This window comes from Dioscorea cayenensis, chromosome 6 (genome assembly GCF_009730915.1).
Source record: "Dioscorea cayenensis subsp. rotundata cultivar TDr96_F1 chromosome 6, TDr96_F1_v2_PseudoChromosome.rev07_lg8_w22 25.fasta, whole genome shotgun sequence".
Classification (NCBI taxonomy): Eukaryota; Viridiplantae; Streptophyta; class Magnoliopsida; order Dioscoreales; family Dioscoreaceae; genus Dioscorea; species Dioscorea cayenensis.
Window position 1 is genome coordinate 3450676 of NC_052476.1, and position 14049 is coordinate 3464724.

At 34.3% G+C, this 14049-nt stretch overlaps 1 protein-coding gene across 1 annotated transcript; it reads left to right on the forward strand.

Moving 5' to 3' along the window:
• The first annotated feature begins 3719 nt into the window (after positions 1-3719).
• Positions 3720-13327, forward strand: LOC120263392 (presequence protease 1, chloroplastic/mitochondrial-like). Its single transcript, XM_039271273.1, has 19 exons — positions 3720-4045; positions 4502-4682; positions 4787-4961; positions 5050-5182; positions 5405-5475; positions 6418-6501; positions 7838-7928; positions 8776-9296; positions 9384-9548; positions 9636-9854; positions 9935-10062; positions 10234-10423; positions 10701-10784; positions 10861-10958; positions 11111-11375; positions 11469-11631; positions 12077-12257; positions 12832-12903; positions 12987-13327. Exons 1-19 carry the CDS (start codon positions 3781-3783, stop codon positions 13126-13128), a joined length of 3228 nt encoding a protein of 1075 aa, XP_039127207.1. The 5' UTR covers positions 3720-3780; the 3' UTR covers positions 13129-13327.
• The last annotated feature ends 722 nt before the right edge of the window (positions 13328-14049 follow it).

The window sequence follows — 14049 nt, forward strand, 5'->3', positions numbered from 1 at the left end:
TATAAAATATGATGCTCAATGTATGTAAAACATGCATAAAAACATGTTCACTCAAGCACTTATCAGACTTCATTTGTCTTAGAAGAATTATATAGAATATTTGGTGAAAATGTTCAATATGCAAGGATGCAAACTAGTAAATGTTCCTATGAGTCCTCATACTAAATTGCAGTTGTTTGAAGAATCAGAAGAAACTAATGCTACCCATTTTAGATGTTTGGTGGGTAAGTTGCTCCATTTATCACACTCAAGGCCTGATATCATGTTTTCCATAAATTTATTGTCTAGATTTATGACAAAGGCCACTAGGATTCATTTTGTAGTTGCTAAGCATATTTTAAAATATCTAGCAGGAACATCTGATTTGGAAATTCAATATAGCAGGAATATTAGCCTCACATTGGCAGGGTATACAGATAGTGATTGGTGTGGTGATCTTAGAGATAGGAAAAAGCACATCATGTTTTGTATTTAGTTTGACATCTGGAGCTATGTGTTGGTCTTTAAAAAAAAAAACAAGACATTGTGACATTATCAACTATAGAAGTGGAGTGCATCTCACTTTGTGCAAGATGTTGTCATGGTGTGTGGAGGAAGAGAATTCTAAATGATGTGGAATTCAGTATGACAAACCAATGGAAGTGTGGTGTGATAATAAATCTTGTTTGGCAATAATAAAGAATCCAACTCTCCATGGAAGAACTAAGCACATTGATGTAAAGTTCCACTTTATTAGAGATCTTGTTGTAGGTAAAGAAGTGAATTTGAGTTATTGTCCGACAGATGAGTAGGTGGCTGATTTATTTACCAAGTGTTTGAGTGTTCAAAGTCATTGTAAATTTAAAGAACTCTTGGGGATGTGAAGGCTTCAATCAAGGGGAAGATTGTTAGCAATTGATTGAAGCTCTGGAGGAACATACAGTGAAGAAGTGGATGGTGTTTGAGAAACTTGGTTCAAGTGTTTTGTTTGAATGTGTAGTGTGTTAAAGTTTCGTTACTTATCTGATCCTTTGTGTTTTAAATGTCTGTTACGTTAATGATGTTGTATCATTTTAGTGATGAATTTGTTCTTCAGTGAGTTCTCTATAATTGCTAACAAAATCTCTTTTAACCTGGAGTTCTCAATCACAGCAACATTGCAAAATGCTAAGAAGGAGAAAGATTAACAAAAAAAACCCAATGATTCTTAGAGAACATTTACTGCATGCACAGTGTGGTAGAAAAGAACTCCCAGAAAGCTCAACGAAAGTACAAGATGTGACATGATCAACATCAGGTTAAAGCTGACTTCCAAGAAGGAGACCTTGTTTGGCTTCATTTGAGCAAGGAGCGACTCAAGGGTGAGGGTAAAAAGCTAAATTCCATTTGTTAAGGACCTTTTCGGATTTTGAGGAAAATTGGCAATAATGCTTGTCAACTTGAACTTCCTCCTTATATGGATATATTAATATATATTCAGTTGTAAATGTTGAGTATCTCAAACTCTTTGAGCCGTCCATGCTAGATGAGGAGCCAGAAGAGACTCTGCCATTAATGGAAGATCTAATGTATCAAAGGGAGACACCTTTAACTGAAGATGTGATCTTGGAGAAGAAGGTAACTACAACCAGATATGGGTCCAAAGAATCCTTCCGAGTTGACCAGAAAGGGTAATTACCAAGTGCAGCAAAATGATTCACAGGAAAGACTGGGCAAGCTCAGTTTCCTCATCTCCAATTTTAAGGAAAAGCAAGGGACTGGTTCTTTTTTTAAAAGAAGGGGAGACATGATCCGAAATGATCTCCATTATTAAGTTGCTACACTTGCCACATTTCCAAGTATAATGCATGCACATGTGAGAACCATGGTATTATAAGGTACATGGATGGCTGTTAGTTGGGTTTTGACTCATTCAAAACCCAATTATCATCACTAATGAATGTGGTAATGGGAAGAGATTATTGGAAGAAGAGGCCGTGGACCTGCAAATATAATGGTTACAACTATCATCACTAATTAACATTGGTGTAACTATCTTAGAGGAAGCATTGTAAATAACCACAAGGAAAAAATTGAAGCTTTTCACCTTTTTTTCTAATGATTCAACAAAAACCCACACTTTGTTTTATACTCTTGTTTGTGGAACTTTTCATCGGATCATTTATTTATGTTTTTGAGAAGTGTATTTTTTTGTTGGAGTTTTTTTTATGGTTTTGTAAATAATGTAACGTTGCCAAGGGTTTATAGCCCAACACTATTGGTCTTATTGTGAAAAGCGTCTGGGTTTTTGGTCCCACTATGAAAAGCATTGGTATAAAAATTTCAGAGATTCGAGTTCAAGTTTCACTAGGCACAGTGTGATAGAATCGAGTTTTTGATTGTGAACACGAGTTTGCAGTTTAAACATTTTGTCATAGGATATGGGTGCATGGATTTGATGATTACATTTTCAATCAATGCATATATGCTTTTAATTGTACATGCAGTTGTCGAATTTGTCAAAATAAAAAAAATAATGTAAAGTTTTTTATTTAGGTAAGTGAAATGGAATGATTAAAAATAATAATAATAATAATTTAAGAATTATATTGCAATAATTATTACCTATATGTAGAAGTTCAATAAAGTGGTTCTCAGAATTATAACCAGAATTTAAACTATTAAAAAAGGTGATTGATAACCATATATAACATGGTCCTAAAGTTTTTAGGGGAGTTTTTCTCTCTCTCTCTCTCTCTCTCTCTCTCTCATTGACATTGTGTAATCATTTTAAGAGGAGAAATAGTTAGTGCTTTTTTTTTAAGAGTTAATAAATTGTTATTATTATTTTTTAAGACGTATAAAATTGAAATAATGAGTGAGTTTTTATAAGCACTTATAAAAATTTTCTCATTTTTCTGAATGATGTAGAGGCTAAGTGGGCAACCACATCACCATTCAAGTTATTATTTATTTATTTTTTCTTCAAATTTTTTTTAATTTTTTTTCTCATTTCTTCATCTAAATTCTAAATAGTAAATAATAAACCAAAACTATTTCCCTAAACCCAAAATAATAAACCACACCATTTAAAATTTAGGATTTAATAAGAGTTTAATATTTACTATTTATGGTTTAGAGTTTTAAAATTTTGGTATATAATTTTATAGTATTTGAATTTTAAATTTTAAGGTTTTACATGTAGAATTTTATAATTTTTTTAATATAGTTATAAGAGTTTAGAATTCACATGAATTTAAATTCGAAATTTATAAATTTTTTTTTTAATGATATAGATGCTAACAAAACATTTATATATGTAATTTGAAAAATCTATTTAGAAAATTTACCAAGTCTCAACGATTATTTTGGTCTCTAAGATCGTGGTCCCTCAGTGGGATGTTCGCGTCGAGTGTCGAGTGGCTCCGAGTTTGATCACGTCCCATGAAAGTGAGGGACGGTTCGGTGGCGGCTGCCTCACGCTGTTCGTTTACAGGTTCGTGACTATCGCCTTTCTCAAAAAAAAAAATATATACTAAGTATAACATAGTAAAAGAAAATTCTATTTTTTCCCGAGTATTTTTGTAAAATACCAAAATTTTGACGAAAATCCAGATTTCAATATCAACCAAAACCTGTTCATCAAGCAACAAAAGCGTGTACCTCTCTTGTTCTTCATTTTTATTCCAAATAAATTTAAATAAATAAATTTTTAAAAAAATCAAAGACCAAAACCCTAAATAAAACCAGAAAAGCTATCATTCTCTCTCTCTCACACACACACACACTACCACATCTTCTCATTCTCTCAGGACTGCTCCGATGGAGAGAGTAGCGCTTTTGCGCTCCTTATCCTGCTCTGCCACCGCATGCCGCCGCCTACTCTTCCATTCTAGAACCAAGTCTCGCCTCTTCTCCTCCAATCCTCACAGGAAGAGGCTCCATCTTCAGCAGGCCCGCGCCTTATCGTGCTCCAGTACTCTCCGTTGTTGGCCTTCGGCTCCCCCTTCTTCTCTTCATTTCAGACGAAAAGCCGTCTCCTTTTCTCCTCGGGCTATCTCCACCTCTCCTAGTCCTCTCCCTCAAGGTATATTTCATCAATCTCTTTTTTCTTTTGAAGTTATGTTCTGATGTTGCTTTGGTTGTTTTGCCTGATATTGGATTCTTTATGTTGGCACTGATATAAAAGATTGTGTTTTGATTGGATTTTTTATTTGTTATTTGCATTTAGTGATTGGCTGGTGAAAGGAATTAAATGATTTCATCTTGCCATTTGAGCATTCCTTTTTTGCTATAAAGATTGCTTCTTGATCTGACCTTGGTGTATATCTGAGATGTTTGCTTGAATGAAACAACCCTGTCTTATTGTTTTGGTGCTCTTCTTGTTTCTTGAAATTCGTTTCTTGATGCGAAATTTTATATCTGCTGTGTTATATTATGATGTGTTTTTGGGATGATAGTTCTTTTTCAATACAATGGCTCTTGTATTGGATTTGGAGGTGGAAAAGCAGGTTATGTAATGCTAATTTTTTATTTTCAGCAGACATGGATACAGACCATGATCTTGCTGAGAAACTTGGATTCGAAAAGATTGCTGAACAGACCATTAATGAGTGTAAATCAACTGCTGTGCTTTACAAGCATAAGAAGACAGGGGCAGAGGTTATGTCTGTTTCAAATGATGATGAGAATAAAGTTTTTGGCGTTGTATTTAGGACACCTCCGTATGTAATTCTTTCTTTATCTCTGTGTAGATTTGTCCATCCTTTTTTGTTGCTAGTTCTGCTGCTTGAACAATATTTTGATGTTTCATCATTCACCACTACAGGAAAGATTCAACTGGTATACCTCATATACTTGAGCATAGTGTATTGTGTGGGTCAAGGAAATACCCTTTGAAAGAACCTTTTGTTGAGCTGTTGAAAGGTAGTTTGCATACTTTTCTGAATGCATTTACCTATCCTGATAGGACTTGCTATCCAGTTGCTTCAACAAATACAAAGGTAACTATTCAATATGTTCTGATATTCATTTGACTACTTTGAACAGTCCTTATATTAATGTCTTGTCTATTGTTTTCTCAATCTTAAGGACTTCTACAATCTAGTTGATGTTTATTTGGATGCTGTCTTCTTCCCGAAATGCGTTGAGGACTTCCAGACATTTCAACAAGAGGGTTGGCATTATGAGCTTAATGATCCATCAGAAGAAGTATCCTTCAAAGGTTGTCTAGAATCTCTATGTGAACTGATTGCTTCGGTTTGCAGTTTAATTTGTTATATTTTCCTGTTTTAGATGACTTATAGGGTGCAAGCTGTTATGAAAGCCAACTATTTAAATTGTCCACTAAAAGTAAAGTACACATGAGATGGAAAACCAAACTTTTTCTTTAAGAAATTGAAGCTAGTCTTTTTACTATCCTGTTAAACTTATTTTGTATTTTCAGGTGTTGTTTTCAATGAAATGAAAGGAGTATACTCTCAACCAGATAACATTCTAGGCCGTGCATCACAACAGGCAAGTTTTCTGTCATGTCCTGTGCTTGTTAACTCTGTGTGATTGTTTAAATATTGTTTGTTGTCCAATTTTTTTTTACATGTTGTGGTGCATGTCTCATTTAACTTACTAGATTTGATTTTGTGATATTACAGAAGTCCTGATCCAATGAAAGTATTAAATGATTGTATGGAAAGCAATATTGAACTTTCTGAGGCAGATAAAAAATAATTACTTGGGCTAAGATGATTGCTGATTTGTTTTGCAATTAAAAAAAGAAAAATGGCATTCATTTTTTTTAATATTCTTAGATCAAGTGCATTAAAATTTTTTAAGCATGACAAATACGGCTTAGTTGTGTTTTACTGTTAGCTAAGGGACTGAAAGTATTCTCTCAACATGTTATGCTGAATGTTTCTGTAAGCATGCCTGAATCTATTGTAATCGCAGATTAGTGAACAAGTCAATTTTGCAGTGTAACTTCATTATATCTTTTGTACTTTAATTTCTGATCTGTAAAGGTACTAATGTGGCATTTACATATACTAGAATCTATAAAAATCCCATGCTAGTGGATGAGCCCAATATATACATGTTCACTCTGTTACTTTTCTGATATGCATAACATAACACATTTGAATTCTTTAATAACTTTCGTTGTTAAAATAATACTTATTTTTCATGGTCTCGACTTAAGAAATATGCCTGCTAAAATTTTAGCAATTGCTTAGCCTTAGTAGTTATTTTTATCTATTATTATATGTGATGTTATATATTGATTCTTCAAGTTCTTGATTTTGAGCAAGTGCTTAGCTGAAGTAATTATTTGATCAATATTGTTATATGTGATATTACATATTGATTTTTGAACAAATTGTCTTGTTCTTGTTAAAGAGGTAACTTGAGTGCCATATCATACCCTTCAAAGCTTTTCTGAAATCCCTGCTAACTTTACCCTTGTAGGCACTTTTCCCAGATAATACTTATGGCGTTGACAGTGGTGGTGATCCAAAAGTCATTCCAAAACTTACATTTGAAGAATTCAAGGTCAACTTCTACTATTTTGTTTTGTTTTGTTTTTTATCTTATTATTTGTTTATGTATATATTTGGTAAGATTATTTAAAGTTTTCTGGAGTTTACTTGTTGTGGCATACCTACAGAGGTGAATTTTAGTATCACGTTTAATTAGGAGTAAATCGGTGCATCTCGAGTTTTCTCAATCATTGTACAATTATAAAGAGTTATGATAACTTTTAACTCATTGCTGGCTTTCAAATGTTCTATCTAAACATGCTTTGTCAAAGTTTAAATTTCTGGTCTTCTATTGCATGCTGGAAGCTGGAAAGTGCATGGTATAACTTAGGGTGCCATGCTGCCAAACCATAGAGATGGACTAGTTTGTAAGGGATGCAGAATGCACACTGGGTTTACTGTAGAAAGGTCTAAATCTAGAGGTTCACACCTCAAAGACAGGGAGAGCATATAAATAGCATGAAATCAATCACAACAAACATCTACAAATTAAATAACTTTCAACTGTCCAAAATGTTGAAATTGAAATGATTAATTCAGATTTCAATTTCACTTGAAGTTATTTGATTTTTCTCTATTTTTGCTGTTATAGTCTATTCATAGATTTAGTTCCTTTTAACCTTTATCCCGAAATAAAAATAAAAATATTTGTTAAGATCATGGGCAATTCTTGAAGTATAAACAACTAATATTACCATTTTGAATATTTTGGTCATTGATAACCAAGAAGTTCTCCTGATCATAAGTCTGTCATTTTGCTAATTGAATGACTTACATATCCATGCGGATAACCTCAAACTGATTAGCCTGTTGACATATGATTAATGTCTAAGTCTAATTAGTACTAATCGTGTCTGTTAGTAACTTATTACTAGTAAGTCTATGAGCTAGCCAGTAGATGGGCTAATTGAAGCCATGCTAGCATGGAAATGGCCACATAAATGGATGGGATCTGTAATTAATTGGTCTAATTGATATCTTTTGAGGATTTAATAAGCCCCTTTTTGATCGTGCCCAGTTTCGGTTGAATCTATTTATGAGCCCATCATGTATTGATTATTCCATAGTTCTTATTTATATGAGAAAGTAAACTATTTTCTATTTGTACTTTGCTTTTCCTTAAAGTTCAACAAATTGAAAAATTGTGAGCGAACTCACTCAAAAGATGTTATTTTTTGTTTAGAATCACTCATATCAAACCACAAGGATTATGTCCTTTGTTTTTCTGCATAAATCACAATATTCATAAGATGCAAAATCTATTCTACTATTGGTGCACATGCTTTACTGTATATTTTTCCTTAGCATATTATTCTCATAATTTGTGCAAATGAATAATTGTTCTACAGGATTTCCATCGAAAATATTACCATCCTAGCAATGCTAGGATATGGTTCTACGGAGATGATGATTCAAATGAGCGTCTTCGTATCCTCAGTGGTATGCTGATATTTTCTTGTTCCCATACATGACTGGTCATTTTTTTATTGTTATGTGATCTTAAGTTCCCTTCTGGCCTCATGTACTATTATACTTGTCCTTTGCTTGATTGAGTGTCAATTAATTCTCTATAAGTAAAAAAAAAAAAGGGCAGACTTCAAGCCAACTCCATTCAGTGAGTGTTTTGGTGGACTATACATCCCTATTTTATGGCTTTACTTGCTAAGCAAGTATTTTAGTTTCTGTTCACGTTTAAGTTTTAGTTAGTATTTTGGTTAGATCAATAGACAATGTTCTCATTTGGAGATGCTGGAGATGATGCATTCTTGGTGAATACAAGCTTGGGCTATCAGTTCTTTTCTAGAAACATATTTATTTGTTTTATTGAATGGTAGGACATGACACAAGCTTGTATTATTGATACCTGCATTTGTATTACTTTGTGGTACCTATTTCAAAACATATCAAAATATAGTTGGATATGGTTTTCTTTCTGAAATATGAGCACTAGATGAAAGAAATTTCTGTTTTTATAACACGATGCTGACACAGTGACACTTAATGTATTAGTGTTAGTCATGAACATAATCAATGCTAACTTGGATTTTTTTTTTTTTTGTAATATGCTTTGGTTTTTTTGCTGTATAGCAGCAGAAAGACAACTGTCTGTCTTAGAAGCAGGCTTATTTTTTCCAAGGTTTTTTCTGTGTCTACAATTTTCAAATTTATAAATATATGTATATATATATTTTTGGATTTTGAAATTTCTAAATGTAAGGAATTTAGTATTTCGTTTTAAGATTCTCATTAATGTTCAGGAGTTTATGTGTTTTGCTTTCCCTCACAGAATATCTTAATGAGTTTGAAGCTAGTTCATCCTCTGACGAGTCAAAAGTTGAACCACAAAAGCTATTTAAAGAGCCTGTGAGGATAATTGAACAATATCCTGCTGGTGACGGTGGTGACTTGACAAAGAAACACATGGTTTGCATTAACTGGCTTCTATCTGATAAGCCCTTAGACTTGGAAACCGAGCTAACACTCGGTTTCTTGGACCATCTTTTGCTTGGTACTCCGGCTTCTCCACTCCGAAAAATACTTCTTGAAAGTGGCTTAGGAGATGCTATTGTTGGTGGTGGAATGGAAGATGAACTTCTTCAACCTCAGTTCAGTATTGGACTGAAAGGTGTCTCTCAAAATGACATCCATAAAGTTGAAGAATTGGTTATGGAAACACTTAAAAACTTAGCAGAGGAAGGTTTTTCTCCTGAAGCAGTAGAAGCATCCATGAATACCATTGAATTTTCTCTTAGGGAGAATAACACTGGTTCCTTCCCGCGGGGATTATCACTGATGCTTCGTGCTGTTGTACGTATTCTCACTGCTTTTAAGTAAAATATTAAACTTGAAACAAATTTTTTTGTATGATTTTATTAACCATTTCTAATCTTGCAGGGGAAATGGATATATGATATGGATCCATTTGAACCTCTAAAATATGAAAAACCATTACAGTCTTTGAAAGCACGCATTGCTGAGGAAGGATCCAAGGCTGTTTTCTCTCCTCTGATCGAGAAGTATATCTTGAACAACCCTCATCGTGTTACAGTTGAAATGCAGGTTAGTTGATTTATCTTCAACTTAGATTATCAGCTTAGATGGGCAATTGGTGTATCCCGTATGATTCATGAAAATCATTGCTGACAGCCCGATCCTGAGAAAGCTTCACGCGATGAAGAAGCTGAGAAAGAACTTCTTGAAAAGGTTAAAAAAAGTATGACTGAAGAGGATCTTGCTGAACTAGCCCGTGCTACCCAGGAACTTCGTCTAAAACAGGAGACTCCGGATCCACCTGAAGCTTTGAGATCTGTCCCAAGTCTTTCATTGAAGGATATCCCCAAAGAGCCCATACATGTCCCAACAGAAGTAATTCTTTAACCTTTTGATGTATTCTTTAACAAAGGAAGTGTTAATAATTTACTTAACTTATATGCTTCTGACTGTAGATTGGCGAGGTTGATGGAGTTAAAGTTTTGCAGCATAACCTTTTTACAAATGATGTTCTATATTCAGAAGTTGTATTTGATATGAGCTCGCTGAAGAAAGAACTCCTTCAACTGGTTCCATTGTTTTGGTTAGTGGATCTTTGCATAGTTTTATCGGAGATTTTCTATGTGACTGTTTTTGAGCTTGTGTGTTGTGCTCTGTTCATTGGGCTCCTTTCCCGACATCCTTGATCCTATATTTGCAATTTAATAATTAGGATATGTTTCTCATTTGTTAATTCTTATTTGTTCTTTGCCAGTCAGTCTTTGCTAGAGATGGGCACAAAGGACATGGATTTTGTGCAACTCAATCAATTAATTGGAAGGAAGACTGGAGGAATTTCTGTTTATCCTTTTACATCAGCTGTACGAGGAAAAGCAGATCCATGTACTCGCATTATAGTTCGCGGTAAAGCTATGGCAGGAAGAGTCGATGACTTATTCAACCTGGTAATTGTTATGAATGATGGAAACTATCATATGAATAGCATATCTCTTTGTATATGTATTCAATAGATAATCATTTCCCTGAGCCAATCTTCCTCTCAGATCTTTAAAATTAAAGCCTATTTTAACATCAAATCCTTTTCTAATTTGGAAAAAAAAAATTTAAATAAACTGATCATTACTTTTGTGGAAGTTTCAGATGGTCATAATATTTTATTAGATTTTTTCATGTGCTCTTGTTGAAATGTTTAACGAGAGCGGTCCTGCTTGTGACTTGCAGATGAACTGCATTCTTCAGGAAGTTCAATTGACAGATCAACAACGGTTCAAGCAGTTTGTCTTGCAAAGCAAAGCAAGAATGGAGGTATGCATCGTTCATTTTATATTAAAAGTAACTCAGTTACCTCTTTAATATCTTGATAATGTGGTGCTATTCCCAGAACCGGTTACGAGGCAGTGGTCATGGAATTGCAGCTGCAAGAATGGATGCCAAACTTAATGTTGCCGGATGGATTTCTGAACAGATGGGTGGTGTTAGGTTTGCTTCATTAGGCTTTTTCCTTTTTTCCTTCACAAGTTCTGTTTTAATAGGCTATTCTGTAACTTTGATTTGTGTTGGCACAATATTCTCATTCCCATGGTAGAATAATCCGACACTTGTGATCATGTTTTCTTTTCTTTTGTTTACAGTTATTTGGAATTTTTGCAAGATCTTGAGAAGAAAGTTGATGATGATTGGGATGGAATTTCTTCTTCTCTCGAGGATATACGAACAGCATTGATCTCCAGAAAAGGTTGCTTGATTAATATGACGGCAGATGAAAAGAACCTAATCAATTCCACAAAGTTTGTTGCCAAGTTTCTTGATTCACTCCCAAATTCTTCATCCACTGTAAATGAATCATGGCATGCTCAGCTTCCTTCAGTAAATGAAGCGATAGTGATTCCAACCCAGGTGCAATCATTCATTCCATGTCATGCTCTTTTCCTCCCTCATTTATACCTCATTTGCTTAGTAGTTATGACCATTTTCCTGCTACTTTGTCAGGTTAATTATGTTGGGAAAGCTGGTAACATATATGATTCAGGATATCAGCTCAAAGGAAGTGCATATGTGATTTCTAAGTACATTGGTAATACTTGGTTATGGGATCGTGTTCGAGTTAGTGGTGGTGCATATGGAGGTTTTTGTGATTTTGACACTCATTCAGGTTTGCACTATATTATATCCATCTATGAATTAACCTTCCAAGACGAGCTCCTCCAGACAGTACATTTATCTTTTAAAACCGTGCAAAGATTTTAATCTACTAGGTTAACTGATAAACAGGCTTGATGCATTGGATCTGAAAACCATCAAAAAGTAATTAAACCCAAACAATAAACCGTAGACCTAAAAAAGAAGCCCCAACCATTATCTAAACCCTAAAGTTAAAATCTAAATCTAAAGCACTAAACCTGCTTACCCTTTGGCCTATTATATTAAATCCTTTGCTTGAATTTTGAAGAACATGTGTGTGGCCAAGAATTTTTGTTGTCCACATATTACTTATTCAGATTTCTCATTATTTTCTGCAGTTGTTAAATCCATTTCTGTATTCTGTATTCTGTATTCATTTGTTTCTCCTTTTGCTGACAAGTTGATTTTTATTTCAGGAGTATTCTCCTACCTGTCATATCGTGATCCTAACTTACTGAAAACACTGGAAGTGTATGATGGCACGGAAGACTTTCTCCGGGAATTAGAAATGGATGACAATACCCTTACAAAAGCGATCATTGGCACCATTGGAGATGTGGACTCATACCAGCTGCCAGATGCCAAAGGCTACAGTAGGTATGAGACGTCTTCCTAGTCCAAGCATTCCATGTTGGTGAATTATCTGTTTTCCTTTTGGTTAGTCCATTTTAATCAATGTGAATCATCTACTTTATATTTCTCTGGATTTAGATGGTTGGTATTTCTCGGAATCTACTTTAATTGATAATTGCTTGTTAACTCACCAACATGATATGATTATAACTCTGTTCTGTGAGCTTCTTGAAACTTTAGTGATAAGTTAAACTCCCTTTATCATGTATGACTGATTAGCTCTGCAAAATGCTCATACAATGTGGAATTGGTCATTTAGTTTAGTCTCATTTTTAACTTATAAGTGTATCTTAACTATCTTGAAGGGCTTTCACTTTTCACCATATCGCTATACTTGTGCTTTATGTTGTACTCTCTTTTACAAGACACATGAACTTTTTCTTTTGTTATGTTAAATCCAAATTGGTCATCATACAACCAACTTGTTTTTTTTTTTGTTTAACATGTAGTCATGTTTAAAGCTCAATATCATTGCTTAGTTAGCTAGCAAATTATGTTTTGCCCTGACTTTTTTTTTTAATCTTTAATCATTTTTTAGTATGTTGCGATATCTACTGGGTGTCACGGAGGAAGAAAGGCAAAGAAGGCGGGAAGAAATCCTGTCAACCACGTAAGATTTCACTGTTTCATTTTATCATTTTGTGTGAAAAACTTGCTCTTTGATTTACACACGTCACTACATTTTTTCTGCAGCTTGAAGGACTTCAAGGAGTTTGCAGATGCAATCAAGGTGGTCAAGGAAAAGGGTGTTGTGGTTGCAGTTGCATCTCCTGATGATGTCGGAGCTGCCAACGACGAGCGACCCGGATTTTTAAACATTAAGAAGGCACTCTAAAATTCATATCTGCTCAAAATTCAGACACTGAGTATAACAAAAAATATTTTCATGCTTTTGAATTTTATGCTTATTTCTAAACACCCATATTCATGGAGGTGTTTATACACATGTAGAGAACATTTAATTTAATTACATTCAGAGATACTATTTTATAACTGTATCATATAATTCAATTTCACATGAAAAAAAGTTTGTAGGTTGACATTGTTGATGAGTAAATTTTTTGTGGGAATGAAAATATCTTCTGAGATTAAATCAGGAGTAATCAATGTCAACCCTCGCGGTAATTGGTTTGCACTTGAACTTCCCCACGAGGATTACTGAAGAGAAAGATTGCATTGAACTACATTTGTAAATTTGAGTAGTTGAACCCTCATGTCTTTTTGGTATTTGTTTCTTATCAGTTCCATCCTGTTTGCAAAATACAGTGCTGTTCTCATGAAGAAAGTTGCTTTCCTTGCAGGAGGAACGTTGAAATCATTGTTAGAGCTCTTTCCGGCTGGTAGCTTGGAACCTCATGACCAGCTCCTCTTATAGTTGTTGCAAAAGTAAGTCCTTTGTAACTTATTTTGTAACCTCCTACCTGCAATTTCAATACATATGAAGCTTCATTATTGTGTTAACAGCATCAAGGCACATCTCTTTGTTTTATTAATTACCTCATTGTTTGTGTACCAGGGATGCCATAAACTTTCATTCAGTAGCTCTAGTTGTGTTATAAAGTATAGAGTTGATGTCACTGGTACCACTCCATTGACATCACCACTGCATGCAGAAAAACAATCTGCCGATTGAGCTTTCAGGAATTTTAATCAAAGTTTCGGTTGTTACAGTGTCACACTTGCCTGTAGAGCCATACTCTCAGTCCACTTGTTGTGAGGTGCTTGAACACATCCATCATTGATTCAGGGCTGGCAC